Source organism: Salvia hispanica, chromosome 1 (genome assembly GCF_023119035.1).
Source record: "Salvia hispanica cultivar TCC Black 2014 chromosome 1, UniMelb_Shisp_WGS_1.0, whole genome shotgun sequence".
Lineage (NCBI taxonomy): Eukaryota > Viridiplantae > Streptophyta > Magnoliopsida > Lamiales > Lamiaceae > Salvia > Salvia hispanica.
Genome location: NC_062965.1, coordinates 39431166 through 39448773, shown reverse-complemented (window position 1 = coordinate 39448773; position 17608 = coordinate 39431166). Strand labels below are relative to the sequence as shown.

The following is a 17608-nucleotide window of genomic DNA, read 5'->3' as shown; positions in this document are numbered from 1 at the left end:
TGTTTATTCCTTTTGTGCATAGTGAACACGACAAAATTCGGCCATTGCCAAAAATCGTGCTGAAACTTCTGAAAAGTTTGCTGCTACATATAAGCGGCAACTGCGTATGCTTGTTGGGCACATTGAAGATCATAACCAGTCCTTGTCAAAGAAGATGGGAATAAGTTATAGAGTTTCTCTTCTTCCATCTGAAAATAAGATTTGCCGCAGAGAGTTAACACTGTTGTAAGAAGAGAATGCGGAGGTCAGCATATAGGTCTTGGTGCTGCTCATTCAATTCTCGACGCGTATTGAAACTGATTGTGCGAATTTTCCGAGGAAGAAAATATTAGTGAAAATAGTCTAGTACTGGTTTATGATCCTACACATTAAGTGTGTAAGCTTTTGGTCCTAAACTATATGTTTTGGTCATATTTAACTCATCAATCAGGTCAAAATGCGGTTGACCGTTATTTTAATGGACCCGTGAAATATAGATAAAAACATATTGTTTAAAATCCAAAGCTAACACACTATGTGTAGGTCCAAAAAGCTTTTTTGGGCAAATGTACGAGACCAATTTTGGGCTTTAATTAGTGTTATGGTAGTTTTGTTCTATTACATATGCTTTAAAGTAATACTCCATATAAACAGATATCGTACTCGTTATTGATATGAATATTATTATTAATTCTTTGGAATTCAGAAACTTGTATTTCCTAAATAGTTGAAATTATAAAAAATGAGATTTTTCTTAACTCAAAGTCAAAAATCTTCGAATAATCCAACTCAAATAGAAAGACTTGGAATCTAGTTTATTTTGTTCTATATCAAGTAAACCAGACCATTTATTTTACATGAAGAATTTTTGCCCAAACTTTCAAGGAAAAAAAAAAAGCAAAAAGATGAATATTGAAAAAAGAATAGCTATAAAATTTCTTCTTGTTGTTTTACTGTGCATGGAATGTTGTGATTTCCGGTTGGTTTCAGGCAAAGTAAGGTGCGTGGAGAGGGAGAGAGAAGCTCTGGTGAGGTTCAAGAAAGGTGTTATAGATGAGAGTGGTATTCTCTCATCGTGGGGAAGTGAAGACAGCAAGAAGGATTGCTGCAAATGGAAGGGTGTTGTATGTAGCAACACCAACACCACCTCTGCTCATGTGATCGCTCTACTACTTGGTTATGATTTCAGCGGTTATCCTTACACCAAACCTTTGGGGGGTAATATTAGTGATGCCTTGCAGGAATTGCATCATTTAACTAATTTGGATTTGAGCATGATTGATTTTGATGATCAGTTCCCACAATTTATGGGTTCCATGAAATAGTTAGAGCACTTGAATCTTCATGGATGCTTCCTTCATGGGACTCTTCCTCCTCAACTAGGAAACCTGACCAACTTGCGGACACTTGATCTCGAGGGTAATTCTGAGCTAAGGTCTGAGAATCTCGATTGGCTTTCTCATCTCTCTTTGCTGAATCGACTCAATCTGAGCTTGATTGACTTAAGTCATACAGGTTGGCTACAACAAATACTAAAACTTCGTTCCTTGCAAGAATTGAGCTTAGCTTACTCTAAAATTGGAGCTACTATACCAGCTAGGGTACCCTCTGCTAATTCTTCTTTTGCATCTCTTTCCATCCTTGATTTGTCATGTAACGCGTTTGTGTCTTCCAACCTTGACTGGTTATTTAACACAAGCATGAGCCTTTCTAAATTAAACATGCTAGAGAATAAATTAGATGGCCAAATCCCTCATGTATTTGGGAGACTGGTTCTTCTTGAGGATCTTGATCTTTCTGGCAACATGCTTGAAGGTGGCATCTCTGAATCATTGAGGAATTTGAGTCATTTGCAAGCCTTAGACTTGTCCGGTAATGACTTTAGAGGAGATCTTGAGGATTTTTTATTTGGGAATCTATCTACAAAAGTAAACATGTCAATGGAAAGTTGGAGACTAAAGCATTTTTCAGCATTGAAAAAACTCAATGTTGGAAGCAACAAGTTTGTAGGATCAATGCCTGAAAGTCTTAGCCAACATTCAGTTCTTGAAGAAGTTGATGTATCTTTGAACTCATTGCAAGGTATCATCTCCGAGGCCTACTTCACGAAACTTCACAACTTAAAGGTGCTTGACTTGTCCTTCAATTCGCTGACTTTGCAAATCACCCAGGACTGGAATCCGCCTTTTCAGTTGGATGTTATCAGGTTAGCAGGCTGCAACATAAACCCTCATTTCCCCCAATGGGTTCAAACTCAGATGAACGTTCGTTTCCTTGATCTTTCTTATGCTCATATATCAGATGAAGTACCTAGATGGCTGTGGAGTTTGTCTCCTGCACTTTTGAGTTTAAATATATCTCATAATCATATTAGTGGGACTATCCCTCATCTCCTGTCCACTTCCATCGAAGATTTAGATGTCAGCTCTAACAACCTTTCTGGGCCTCTACCATTGCTTCAACAAAACATGTCGACTGCTCAGTTCAGTCAAAACATGTTTTCAGGATCAGTTTCATCTATATGCTCATCTTTGCTTGTGGAAATGAGGATCCTTGACCTCTCCAACAACCAATTGGATGGAGAGATACCAAATTGCTGGGAGAAAATGAGTAACTTGGACTATCTTAGTTTAGGTAACAACAGTTTTTCTGGTGAAGTTCCACGTACTTTGGGCAACTTGTCGATGCTAAACTCTTTGAACTTGCATGGCAATAATCTGTCTGGTGAGTTGCCTTCTACTTTAAGCAAGTGTGGAGAATTAATGTTCATTGATGTCGGAGGGAACAAGTTAACAGGAAATATCCCTGCATGGATAGGTGCAAATAAGAACTTGGTATATGTTATCCTTAGACGCAATATATTTTATGGCAGCATCCCGCTAGAAATCTGCCTTCTTACTTACATCCAAGTGTTGGACCTCTCCAGAAACAATATATCAGGAAAAATTCCTCAGTGCTTCAACAAATTTACCTCACTGAGCAAGAAGAATACAACTGTGCAAGGAGCTGCCATCACCTTCTTCCCTACACTATACGAGCCTTTGAAATTGTACGAGCATGCATTTGTTCAGTGGAAAGGTGGAGAATTTGAATATCGGAAGATTCTTCAACATCTCAAACTCATTGATCTGTCCAGCAATAGATTAGTGGGGAGCATTCCTAGATCATTTTCCAGTATGAGGGCATTAATTTCCTTGAACCTATCAAGAAATATGTTGACAGGGTCCATAGTTTCAGATATTGGTGAAATGGAGATGCTAGAAGTCCTTGATCTATCTAGGAACCAACTCTCTGGTCACATTCCCAATAGCCTAGCACAACTACATTTTTTGGCTGTTCTTGATCTGGCAAATAATAGTTTGTGGGGCAGAATTCCAGCGAGTACTCAACTACAGAGTTTCAATGCATCTGCTTATGCCGGGAACGATGGACTTTGTGGACTCCCTCTCAAGTTGTGCCCAGGAGATCATCCAGTCATCACTTATCAAGGAAAAAACATCAAGAAAGATGGTGGCATTGTGAGCAAAGAGTTTGGCATATCAATGGCCTTGGGTTTTATTATTGGATTTTTGGGAGTTGTTGCTGTTGAAGGGATCATGGGGAGCCGGAGAAGCATATTTTTACTACTTGTGCAGATATTTGATTAAAATATCTCAAGACAGGTAACTCTCTCACTCTACCACCTTACGTATCATTTTGATTAAAATCTGATTTCTAAAGTATATTAGGAAGGGATTGCATCAACTTTTTTAGACCCTTCTAGAATGATACAAACATGGTCAATTTTCAAGCTAAGATGTCTACTTCAAATATGTTCTGAAATCAATTTAATGTTGTTGTAGTATTACTAACTCGTTGAAAATTGGACCTGGGGTTAGCATTTTTAATTGAAAGGTGTTAAGCTGTGTACTACTTATTGATCTTCAGCCCATAAAATCATTTATGATAGTTTCTTTTAAGGAACTTGAGATTACTTATTTGTATATCCTTTCTCCTTGCAGCTAGCAAAACAAGTAAGAACATATCCGAAACGTCTCGAAGTTAGTTTCAACGTTGTTGCAGTGTATTATCTTTGTTTTTGTTGGTTTGAGTGAACTAGTGAAATAAATCCATTGTGATACTAGTGTGAGTTTATGTAAGAAGATGAACTTATTGTATTATGCATTTGTGTTGTTTCTTTTGGTATGAGCAAGTGAATAAAATCCTTAGTGATACTAGTGTGTATTACTGTATTATGCAAGTCAAGAAGATGAACATAATGTATTATGTATTTGTTCTATTGTTTAGTGCAAATGAAGGAAATTGGAGACCAAAGTGTTATCAATTATAGAATGAATCAAGCAGTTAATACAGTAGAACTCTCTACATCTCTATGTTTTGTCAGGATATGTACTGATTATAAATCTAATGAAATTTTTACACCAAAAGCTCAATAATTTATTGCATAATTTCTGTAATCACATCAGCTACTATTTCACTCAAAACTTGCTCTTCCACTTCATGCATCACTTCATCAACTGCTTCCATTGCATATCCCTTCCTCCAGCCAGAATCCCAAGCACCCGTCACCTCTTCATTCCGCCTTAGGTCTTTGTCCAGCATCGGGTATATGCTGTCTGCGACAACTATATTGCCACAATCTTCACTATAGTTTTGCAAATCTTCAATGATATCAGCTATCTCCTCTACCAACTGCTCTATAGATGAATGGTATTTCGGCCTTCTCAAGAGGTTTTGTGACCAAAGATTTCTCGTGCTCCTGCAGCTTAGGCTCTTACGCTCTAGTATTTCTTTTGCACAGTCGAGGAGAAGAGCATCATAAAGCCCTTCACTATCAACTGAACTTCGAAAGACGGTAGAGTCATGAGTGCCTGTGTCGAAGAGCTCCTCCACATGATTGAGAAATGAAGCACTTCTTAGGAGTAAATATCTTGAATTCATTCGGATTTTGCAGCCTTTGTTATGATCTGAATCTAAACTTGGAAACAAAGTGTCATTTTCAATATGATGGGGATCATCCTTGGTAGTTACGTCCGAATCATCTCTAGGAGAACTTGCTGCATTCGTTGAACTATCTGTATTGAATAGAGAATCACTATGTATGATACGAAAAATTGTTGCATCTATCTGATTAATGTCTTCGTGTAAATCAACCGCCAAAGTTCTAACAATATGAGTATGCTTTGGGTATCAACAGTACAGAGTAGCACTTTCTATCGCACAGTGAGACGATTCAAGGTTCCACTAGAATTCCACTAGTTTTGTGTATAAATAGAATGTCAAATTTTTACAATGTTTTGAAGAATACAGTTACTTATTAGCAGATGGCATACTATGGTTTTCAAAATAACCAATAGTCCTCTAGAATATAATGAACACAGTTCTAACTTCTAACCATTATAGCAGAAACAAAAACAAAAAGCATTAAGAAAAATCATATTGATTAGATTTAGTGATTTACCAGACACATTATAAGCTTTAGCCACTTCCTCAGTAGCATGTTTTGGTTCTGTATTCTTCACCGTGAACTCACTGACGATAGTTTCAGTACAGATTGCAAAATTGCCTTTACTTTGTGTATTTTCAACCTGCATCATTATGTTAGCTCAGTATTTTCAAGAAGTATAGTAGCTAAGATGGTAACTTAATACTTTTAGTATAACTACCTAAATGCTAACATAGAAAGATGAAACTTACTACATGTGGTGAGGGCTTGCTGTTGGATTCACCTTTCCGCGGACTCTTCTTTGGAACAGTTCGACTAAGAGGTGTTGGTTTCATGCCCTTATCCGCGGCTGCAACCTTTCCTCTAGCAACCTGACTTTTAGAGACATTGTTTCCTCTCACAGTCTTCACTGCAGCAAGTTTGGCTACATCTTGAGTTTTATCAGACATTTTAGGCTTAGCATCTTTTTGTTTCCTTACTTTGGGGGCTTCTTTCTTCTGTATTTGTGGAGGAAGAGGCTTTGTTTGGCTCATCCTCGTCGTAGAGAGGCTATCTACTGCTGCTTTCATTACTGGCCTCGCTTGAGTTCTCTTATCGAGCTTCTGTTTTGAAGATTGATCTACTACAGATTTCTCATTAGGCTTCTTTGCCTTCAACTCTGGTCTAGGTGGAAGCTCTGGCCCCGTCTTTCTTGGCGTTTGTCGACTCTTGACGTGCTCCCCACCATCGGTACACTGATAACCACGGACACGAAGAGGCTCCATGATCACGATAGGCGGGGTCTCAACAGCCGATTCATTCCTCAAGAACAACGCATTAGAATGCAACTTGTAATCATGTAAAGACTTTCTCCCCAAAATCCCCTTAAACTGCATAGTCTCAATGATCTCTTCTAACGTTCTCGTCTCTCTTCTAGCTACCTTGAACTGAGGCCTGTTGATAGGCCTCGGCAGATCAATATCAAGGAAAGGGCTTCTCCTATACGGCGAAGCCCTTTCCTTGGAAAACGCGGGCATTGCTTCCTCCAACCCCATGAGCTTCGCAATCAAGTTTGACTTCCTCTCAAGCTGGATGCTGGAAGACCCCGAGGAGCCCGAGTGGAGCAGCGAAGACGAGGTCTGGCTCGAGCTAGAAGACGGCAAATCAACACACAACTCAGAGTGCTTTCTATCAACGTCACAAGCTAGTTTCTCCTTGGGCAATAAATTCTGCCTAGCAAAGCTCTCCCTAATCACATCCCTCAGCTCATCATAGCAATCTCTGGATGCAGAAACTCTAGGCTTATCAAGAGGCCTCTTCTCCTTGTGCAAATTCCCAAACATAACTAGAGAGTGCTGCAAATGCAGAGCGCCTCTGAGCAAGTCGGTGGCGGTGTGCGGGCTTTCCACCGCTTTGGAGAGCCTCTCTGCGCCTCTAGAAACCTCCATCACTTGAAAACACAAGCCGGCCTCCTCACCTCTCTCTTTAGAGTTTGATGATGTTGATGTTTTATGGAGTTTTTTTTGTCGGGCTTTCTTGGATTTTGCGACGGTCTTGCAGTCGGCGACGCCTTTGGGGTCGTCACACGTGACGAAGGATCGGTAAACAGGCATGTTTTTTTTCTCTCAGCTCAATTGAAAGAGTCAAGATTTAACATCCATTTTTGTTTTTGCAGTGATAAAATAAGGTGCCGTCCAAACAGAGAAGAAAGGAAACCATATTTTAATTTTTAAAGATTGACAAAAGGAGGAAGAAGAAATGATGCAGAGAAACAATGGTGAAAAGGCATAGGGCTGAGGGAGAAAGTGAAGGAGACAGATGAACGATTTTCAGTTAATGAGAGACCTCAGATTCACGCAATTGAATTCAACACATAACTATTTATGGCTGCTGACCTTTTTTTTTTTTTTTTTTGTGTTTTGATTGTGATTAAGAGAATCTTGAATAATGGGGATCCGTTTTGATTGTCATTGTTTTGGTAGTAGTACCAATGAAAGTGATGATTAGTTTAGTATAGTAGTTATCAATAATAAGAGATGATGATGTTTTGTCATTTTTGGAATGCGAAAACCCAAAATTTAAGGTGAATGGTAGGGGTCACTTTGTTATACATTTTCCTTTATGGATTTGGATAACAACAGACAATTTTAATGGAGAAGCCCTGTACCATTGCTGTGCAATTAGTCACCTGTGGGTGTGTGGAATTTTTTTGTTGCTTTGTACTATAATTTATGTATAATTTGTCAAGTAAGCAAGCATGGTTTTTGTATAAATGAGACAGGGACGTTGCCAAAAAAATAAAACTTGTTTGGTCTGAATGGATTATTTTAGTGAACACCTCTTCACCGAACATGTGCAAATCAAACCGCCTTTTTGCACCATCATTTGTAGGAGTACTACAAAATGTGTTCAATTTGATGATTTTATAAAAAATAAAATAAAAATTTTGTTTGGTTGTACTATTTAAATTTAAAAAAACAGTACTAAAATTTTAGGATCTAAAAGGGCGAAGTATCACTCTTACACTGAGAAGACTCAATTGATTCTTTTAAAAAGTGTGATTTAATTCAAAAAGTTACAATCACGACACATTTTAAAGAACGAAAATACTACTTTCAAACCTTAACTAAATGTTTTAGTTATTCAGCCCTATATGTACAACTTTTTTTTTTTTTTTTTTTGATAAAGAAAGCTGGGCACAGCCCAGAAAACTAGAGAAACTATCGCAAATAAGAAACACCTAATCTATCATGTAATAGTCAAACATTCATACCCGGTGGAGGGCCATCAAGAACATGAACTCCTTTACGAGCGCTATACGCATAATGAGAGAGGAAGTCTGCAGCAAAATTGTCTTTTCTATGCACATGTTGAACTACCACCGATTCAAAATCTTGTAATAAGCCACACAACCTCCGCACAATATTCTGGCAGTTAACAGTTACCTCAAAATGCCCCATAATCATGGCAACTCCAATAGAACTATCACTTTCCACTACTAGTTTCCGGATGCCCAAATTTTTTGCCAACTGGACTCCATGGAAAAGACACCAAATCTCTGCCGTCAAAATTGAACAAACCCCAACATTAGCTACAAACCTAGCCCTCCATGCTCCTAGCTCATCACGGATAAAACCTCCCCAAAAGCAAGTCCAACTCTCCTTTTCAAAGACACATCTGTATTTAACTTAAGATTTATTTCATGGGCTAAGTAAAAATTTAAGAAGAATTGTTACGACTCACCAATGAAGTAATGGTGTAATATTAAGTATTTGAATAAAAGAAAATATATTATCTTATTCAACCCTATAACATGAATAGATCTAAAATGCCGTTGCGCTATAAGAAAAAAATAGTAAGCGTTTGCGTATTGTGTTTTTCTTTTACTATAAAATGAGAACAATTTGGGTTGACCACAAATTTCGCTAAACAACTCCTTTATTTAATTAATATTATTGTCTTTACCCTACAAAGAATTTAATATTGTCTTTCAGATTAATTATTATGCCTCTTCATATACTAGTATTTTGTAGATTTAGTTGACAACAACTGAACTTGGTCACATAAAAATATTAAAGTTCTGTTCACATATTAAAACGTTTTTCTTTCCTTGTGACTGCAAATTAAGTGTAACATTGCAGATCAATTGTCTTTGAATGCCAAATGCCATCCACGTATATTTCAATTTGTTTATATGTTTTACCGAAAGTAAATATTCCATACATGACTTCATAATTTTAAATTCAATTAATATTATGCTCAACGAGCAAATTTGATGACCATAATTAGTTTATGAAAAAACAAAGAGATCATAGTAATGTGTATAAATGTCTTCGAATTGTATAGGGAGTAATAAATTTGAGCCGCTATGTATCGTTACACGCCCACCATACACCACATTAACTCCATTTTCTTCTAGCTAGGTTAAAATTGGCCTATTTTTCAAAATGCAATTTTCCAAGATGCACATGTTTTGGTCATTTAAAGTTAAAGAAACAAAAAAAATAAATGTTAAGTAGTAATTCCCGCCTCAACTATTAAAGTTAAATTCCCGAAAATTAAATGACTTATGTAAATGTAGGGGTAGTATATCTTGATTAAAATGGACAAGCTTTAAATGCAGTCACAAGAGTCTTGTCACGTCGGTGCCCACCATCATGCATTCATACTATATTATAAGTACGTACTTTTAACCATACTAATTTGATTCATCACATTCGAATTTTCAAATTAAAGGTGCACACATTTAATTCAAATACAGGCTTTGCCCCTCAACAAGCCCACATCATGTGTGAACTGATGAGGGTGTGCATAAAGATAAGCTACAATCTAGCTAGCTAATTACAACTCGTATTTGAAAAGGTAGTAATTAAAAAGATCGTCTTTAATGTTTCTTCAAATGTTATAATTCGTTTATCACTAACTTTTTTCTAAAACAACAAAGTCCAACCTTGTGAAGAGGCATTGAGTTGATTGTTATACTTACTAGTCTTAACCCACGTGCGATGCACGACGAAATATTTTTTTGTCATACAATTTTAAATTGTTAATCGATTAATTAAAATAAGAAACAATATAATTATATACGATTTAAAATAGAAAAATATACTACTATGTAATAAAAATTCAATAAATATAAACTCCTCAATTCATTTTACACCTAAAGACATTAACTTAAACATATTTAAAATTGAATTGAGACAAACACAATTATTTGGACAATGATAAAAAGACTATATTAAGTGTTTACATTTTTGAAAAATATGTTTAAAACAATCCTTCATATTTCTCTACTAAAAATAATAAATTGTGTAAAGATGAAGATAAATACTATGTATGTTTGAGTTAAGGATGTTACAATTCTTCTCTCTCTAAGAACTGTAAGAAATATTGGGATAAAATTCTGGAACCATATACACGCGGTACTCTAACTTTTGTAATCAAAGGAAAAAAACAACAATAAATGAAATGGAAATTACAATGAAAATTAGTCAAGAAAAACCATCTTTCCGCAAGACAAATTACATCAAGGTTAGTGCTCTCGGATTGACATATTTTCCCCAGAGATGAAAACGACTTCCTCCTAACGTATATAACATCTCAAACCTGCTAGGCACCTATAAACTTGACGGGGCTCCAAAATCGAGCAAAACAATGTTCCTAAAATGTGCAATAAAATGTTGAGAGCTTGAGAGAGAATGAAGAATGTTTTGTTAGTGTGTATATTGTATTTCATCCACAATTCAATGCCCTTTATAGGTACAAAATTAGTAAATGAGAGATCATGGAATTAAAACATCATAATTTTAAAATCAAGACAATATAGGTTACAAAATTTGTTAAATGCTCATTATTCTATTTAAATATTTGTAACCATCAATGAGTCATCGTGGTGCTTTAAGAATTAGTCAAATGCTCATTAAAATATCTAAATAAATATTCATGAGTTACTTAAAATATTCAAATTGGTCCATAACTTATAAATATTTCAGAATAAGGACAAAACATATAAATATTTCAAGAAAAGACCAAAACTCGCCTTTTATATATGTATAGATACCTACCAATACCATACATAGGCAGAGAGAAATTTACAGGTGAACTTCATATTGTGATGTATAGGCGTGTGGCCCATATACCATCTCGGCCCACTTACCTTTTGTGTAATAGTCCATCTCAATGGCGAATCCAGAACTTTTAATACGGGAGTACGAATTATCCAACAAATAATTATATAATATAGTATTAAAAATAATATAAAAAATAGTAGTATAACAAAACTAATCTACTAGTTTGTATTTGTAAAAAACACAAAACAAAATAAGAAAAATACTAGCAAATTATTTAATTTTGAAATTTGAAATTCATACCTAAACATTAAAAATATAACTGAAAAATAAATATATGCCTAATCTTCGAAAGAAACTCAAATTGACAGAACTACTATTAAGAATATAATTGAAATAAAAAAAATAAAATGCAATACATATCTATCTTTGAAAATAGACTAACTGAATTTTCAAACTTTACTATAGTTCAGATTATAGTAAAATGCAATAAAAAATCTACATAGAGATAAAATAAACTGCAATAAATCATTTATAAATATTCTAGGCTAATTGAATTTTCAATTTTTATAGCACATTGAGAATATAATTCAAATTAAAGTAAAATGCATTAAAAAACTATATAGAGATATAAGTTGAGACAAAATAAAATAAAATAATTAAACTCCCTGATATTTATAGTAGTAAAAGGACAAACATAACATTTAGAAGTAAAATATAATGCAGAAGGAGGAGTTGAACACTGAACAACAAGTAGGAATACCAAATGCTAAACCACCCGGCGACAAGAGCTTTTGTGAAACATTACCTCAATAATACATTAAGACCGAAAATATTTGGGGTACAGTGGTAACCCCTTGTTCCCATGTGACTCTGCCACTGGTCCATCTCTCGTATCCCGTTCATACTTAGAGAGTTATTAGATTGTCGTCACATGTCACTCCATTCGGGTCGTGTATTTTGATTGATGATTTATGAGATGGTCACTGAGGAGTCGTTTAAGCGTGTCCACTATGGTGTGGACATGGCCGGTGGACAAGCCACCAAAAGTTGTCCATAGCAACAAAAACAATTGTTCAGCCCTATAGTGGACTTGCACAGTCACAAAACACAATATTTTTATCAATTGTTGGTATATTTTTGTTCAATTCGAATAAAAATTATCGGACAAACATAATTAGAAAAAACACATAATTTAACATAAAAATAATTTTAAAATGAAAAAATAAAAAAAAAGTTGTCCACGGTCGTGGCTCTCCTGGTTCTACTATAGGGAGCCGCGGTCAGAGCTGCGTCCTCCACCCCTCGCCCCGTCCGCCCTCATCCTCCATTATAAGGAGGCACAGCCACACCACCTCCCTCGGCCTCAGCCGTGTCCACCCATAGTGGACACTCTAATGATCTCTCTCTCTCACACACACACACACATATATTTTTTCATGACACGATAACCTGATGATTTCAGTTGGATTAGGGTTTGACCTTATTTCATTGTGTCGATATCGGGTTGACCGATAACTAAACTAACCAATCCGCATGATTTGTCAGCCCTAGTATGAAGCGGGACAGGCGTTCTGCTACTTATCGTCATTACAAGGTAGATATTTAATGCCGGACAGATTTTACATTTTATTTCTAAGTTACTATCACAATTAATTACTTGTTGAATTTTAAAAATAGTATTATCATATACTCTTGATTTACTTATTCAAAAGATGGGGAATTGCTTCCTAGAAGAAAATACATAATTGCTTACTTGTATGAGTTGTCTTAGTCCAAAAAACTCATTTATAGCTTCAATATCGACAAAGTTAGTTCATCTCGCATAACTTTATTTGGATGACTTCTCGTTGACTGAATGTGGTTGTTCCCTATCACTCCTATCACTTTAAAACTTATAGTATAAGTGATATAGTAATTGATAAGGTTGAGTTCTCCAATATTGAAGATTTAAGAAATTTAGCTAAGATTTTGGTTGCTATCACCATAGATAAAGATTTTCCCATGGTGTCATGTTTGATTAAGTTGACACTGATGACAGCTTTTGTCAAAAGATTATTTTCTTCAATAAAACGTATTAAGACAAATATGGGAAATATAATGAGAGACAATTGGGTGAATGATATCTTAGTTGTATTAAGTCAGAGAAAATTTTTATAAAATATTGAAAATGATAGTATTATTCTTCGACGGTTTCAAGGTATGGCGACTAATCGGAAATTACTATAAGGATATTATATATAAAACTATTTTTTTCATTAGTGCGTTTTTAAATTTAAGTCCTTGACTTGTTTAAATTTCTGATTCCATCATAAAACTATTCTTTTACATAAACCAGTGGCAATCTGAGATCTATGAGTACTATCACTTTATATTTTCCAAAAAGACTATTTTAAATATGCAAGTTATCCAAGAAAAATAAAGACGGCAACATCCTGTCATAACATAACCAAAGAGCGACACAGAGCTGTAGTAATGCGCAAGGCTAGGATGTTGGCTCTTATGGCAACTGTGAGCCTAATTTGGAGAGCTCGAAATGCTTTCTTACACGAGGGAATAAACTTTTAGCCAAGGCACATTGTGTTCGAAGTCAAGAAGATCACGTATGCCACATTGTATTCCAGCTTCCCGCATGAACTCGTACAACAATATCTGGGGTAAGAGGCCGACATTATTAATTACCGGACAATGGATACCAAACCTCAGCTTTTCCTTTGGATTTCCTTTTGGTTCCCCCTTGTATGTGTACCAAAGACCGATTGGAGTTTCAATAAAATTGCACGAAGGTAATTACCTTGGTTTTGGGTGTCACTAGGGGTGTGCATTCGGGTTTCGGTTCGGTTTTTTGTCCAAACCGAACCGAACCCGAAAAATCGAATTTAGGCCAAAATTGAAACCGAACCGAACCGAAAAACCGAAAACCGAAAAACCGAAAACCGAACTTAAAAAACCGAACCAAACCGAAAAAACCGAAATTTCAAAACAAAACCGAAAAACCGAAAAAAATAGTATATTTTAATATATCTAATTTATTTTATTTTATATATACTAATAGAATATAAATATATATAATATAAAATTAATATAATATATATAATATTTATTATATAAAAATATATTAGAAGAATATATATTATATATATGATATAATATACTAAATTAATAAGATAAAAATATATAATAATATATTTAAAATATAATTCGGTTTTTCGGTTTTTTTTCGCCCAAACCGAACCGAACCGAAAAACCGAAATTTTTGTATTTTTAAAACCGAACCGAACCGAAAAACCGAAAAAACCGAACCGAATTTCAAAATTTCGGTTTGGTTCGGTTCGGATATTCGGTTTTCGGTTATTTTGCTCACCCCTAGGTGTCACCACTGCGACGGGAGTCCCCCATTGTAGGATGGTTGATAGGGTCCTCTAGGATCCGTCTTAGTGTTCATTGCCGATGCTAAGTGGCAAGCTTTCGTTAATCGGTGTCGCTGACTTTTAACACATCCTTCGAGAATTCCGGATAGGACTTACGAGATTGCCCTTAGTTTTCCAAGACCATCGGTATGGTATTGTTTTTGGTATGATAAACAAATGTTCTCATATTCTATGCTCATGAGCCTCATTCAATCTTCATGCGATCCCCTATCCCCTCATCCCCCAATCAGGGTACTCTTTTTCCTCTTGAGGATTTTTCCCATTTGGGTTTTGCCTCAAAAGGTTTTAATGAGGCCCGCCCTCCACCGCCGGAGGGTCGCTGTTAGTGGTTTCAAGACAGACCCGGATTGTCCCACATGGGTATGCCTATGTTTCCATGTAAACTCTTCATAACAAGGACGTTTGTCTAAGCTATTAGGCTGGCTATGATCAACTACTTAACCTCAGGGTTTTTCTTGTTTTGAGAATGTATTCTGGCTTAGTATAAGCCCTTGGGAATGCCCAAGTTTGTGTGTATTTCGTTACTTCCCCTCCTCTGACTCGCTAGCCTAGGCTAGTTGGCTGTATCCCTCGAGTATGCCAGAGTCATGCTTGTTTTTAACTTTATTTTGTATAATTCATTTATTCATAAAAAAAACAAGTGGAGATGTAAAGCACCACTTGTACGACTATACTTTGATGCTTGCTCATATTGAAGAACTTCACAACCGTGTTTGGGGAAATACGAGCACTGTTTGTGTCATTTCCTCCTCAAAGACCTCGTTCAAGCTTTGAACAATATCACAATATTTAATGTTATGTGACATTTGATTATTGAACATGTCCGAGAATAGTAGTTTTAATGGATACATTAGCTCAAAGATGGATAATTCCTTATATTCTAAAAATAGTCTCGTCTATGGACGACACGACTTTTAATTTGAATTGGTAAATGTGAGCGAAAAAAATGAAAATAGATAAAAGGAGTATAATATGAGAGAAATAAAAAATATAAGTAAAGTAAAAGAGAGAAAGATAAATCATCAATAATAAATTGAGAGTAACTTTTTATTTTGATACCCGACTAATTTTGGTGGACGGAATTAAATAAAAAGATGACACTATTTTTTTATGCACCAATGAAATTCATGAATTCGTGAGAGTCAAATAGTGGCAGAGAAAAAAAAGGAAAAAGTGAAAACTGACTAAAAAAATTAAAACATTATTGATATTTGTGAAATGTAATTGTTAAATTATCATAATCTAAATGGAATAAGGTAAAAAAAAATACTGCTGTAATGGTCAAAAGGACATGTAATTTGAGTAATGATATTATTAAATTATCATAATTTCAATAGAATAAGGTAAAAAGAATATTGCTTAGTTAATGGAGCTACAACGTCCGAGACCTATACAATCAAGGCAGAAGACCTCAAATCAATTGATTCAAAGTTAAACTGAAGAAAAGAAAAGAGGTTAGGTTCTAAACATAACAATAGTATTTGTTAAATTTGATGAAACTTTTGATATCACTTTAAATTTGATGAAACTTTTGATATCACTTTAAATTGTCAATTATTTTTTGTACTATTAATAATACGTCATTTATATGTAACGGCATGTGATAATATAATAAGTGTAGCATTACAAAAAGTACTTGTACATTTGTTATTATCATTTTCTTGTTGGAGTCCATTGCTTAATCTTAAAATTTTGTTTGTTTTGAAGAATGAAATAGTATTAGCGTAAAAGAGCTGTAGTTGGGCCAGAGTTGAATTGTCAACAATCGTTGAATTCTCCGTCGAGTTCTTGTGATTAACAGCCAATTACTACTATAATTGTTTGGCTCTATTATTGGTTTCATCAATTTTATGCCTAATCTACATCCCCATAACCCAAAATTCTCATGCTCAATTTCTAGAAAGAGAAAGAGAGAGAAGCAGAGCACTGAATCTGTTAAGACTGTGGGAGTCTTCAACGACTGTTTGTGATGGGAGATGAAAAATCTCTCAGCGTGATGGGCGCCGGCAGAGACAGAGATCGTGAGCTTCTAATTCCAGTACCTGATTCTGTTGACCGCCACCTCGATGACGACGGCCCCTCCTCCGCCTCCGCTTCCTCCTCCCACCATCATCCTGGCCGTGAGGTATTTTCTGTGGATTGTTTTCTTTCTTTTTCTTTTTTCCTGTTAGGGTTTTAGCATTTTAGGACTTAAATTTACCACCTTTTTTTCCTTCTCTCTCTCTCTTTTTGTATTGGAAAAGTGTATGATTTATCGCTATTTGTTTCTTTAATTGCATATATGAATTATTAGTTATGTTTAGTTAGCAATTAAGAGTGGTTCAGTAATTCTTCTAGTGAGGAAACAACTGATGAGTAATTGTGATGTGATGAGCTTTGCACCACAAGGAAAACGCAAATAAAGAATTCGATTATCCTTCTATTCTAGCAATTTCAAACCTTTTACACAGAATTATCTGTAAAATATCATTGTTCCTCTGGATTAGGGGTTGTAATTGCTGAGTTTAGCCACACGTGCGGAAGGCTAGTATTGCCATAGAGATAATAAGGGGGAGGCGGAGGCTGTTTTTGGATGAGAAACAAGGCACATGCATATCAGTTGTGGCCATTTTGTTTCTTTTTGTGTAGTGGAGAGGCGCCACTTTAGTCAGCTTGCAACCCACCCCTTACCCCTATCTCCAAGCTGATAATGATATGCGCATGTGAAGAAATTCATGCAAACATATTGTGTTGTTCCTTTGTCGATGAAAGCCCAATTTTGTGCTGATTTTAGATATGTTGCTTAAGCTTTGTATCAACAAAAACGTAATTCTTCATCTTTGTAACAATGCAGACGTTTTACAAAGTTGTGAGGAGCTGGGCTTCGAAGAAGTTCATGACTGGATGGTGAGCACATATTTATGCTACATGGTCCTTACAATTCTTAGCTTAAGATGTGGAGTATAATACATGTAGGAGCTTCTAGATGTTGATTTGACTACTGTTATATTTTTTTCTCTTTGGCATAATCATTACAGTGGGTCTGTTAATATGTTTGGTGATCTCTGATCTCTGATCTCTGATCTCTTCAGCTGGTTCTCTATTGCATAGACCTGCAATATATTTGGACACTCAGGCATAATAATTATTATCTCCGTAAATCATGGAGTACATCTTTTTTTAATTAGGAATGAAGCAGCATGAGGGCCAAGTATGGGTATTAGTGC

The 17608-nt window shown here is 35.6% G+C and overlaps 1 protein-coding gene and 1 non-coding gene across 47 annotated transcripts in view; one reads left to right on the top strand and one right to left on the bottom strand.

Annotated features, from left to right (window-relative positions):
* The window catches only part of LOC125216834, a 75633-nt gene that overhangs the window by 41547 nt on the left and 16478 nt on the right, over positions 1-17608 (top strand). The window lies entirely within an intron of this gene.
* Positions 4282-7375, bottom strand: LOC125216794. The gene is made up of 3 exons (XM_048118569.1): positions 5677-7375; positions 5441-5567; positions 4282-5054 (listed from the first exon to the last, which is right to left on the bottom strand). Exons 1-3 carry the CDS (start codon positions 7015-7017, stop codon positions 4417-4419), a joined length of 2106 nt encoding a protein of 701 aa, XP_047974526.1. The 5' UTR covers positions 7018-7375; the 3' UTR covers positions 4282-4416.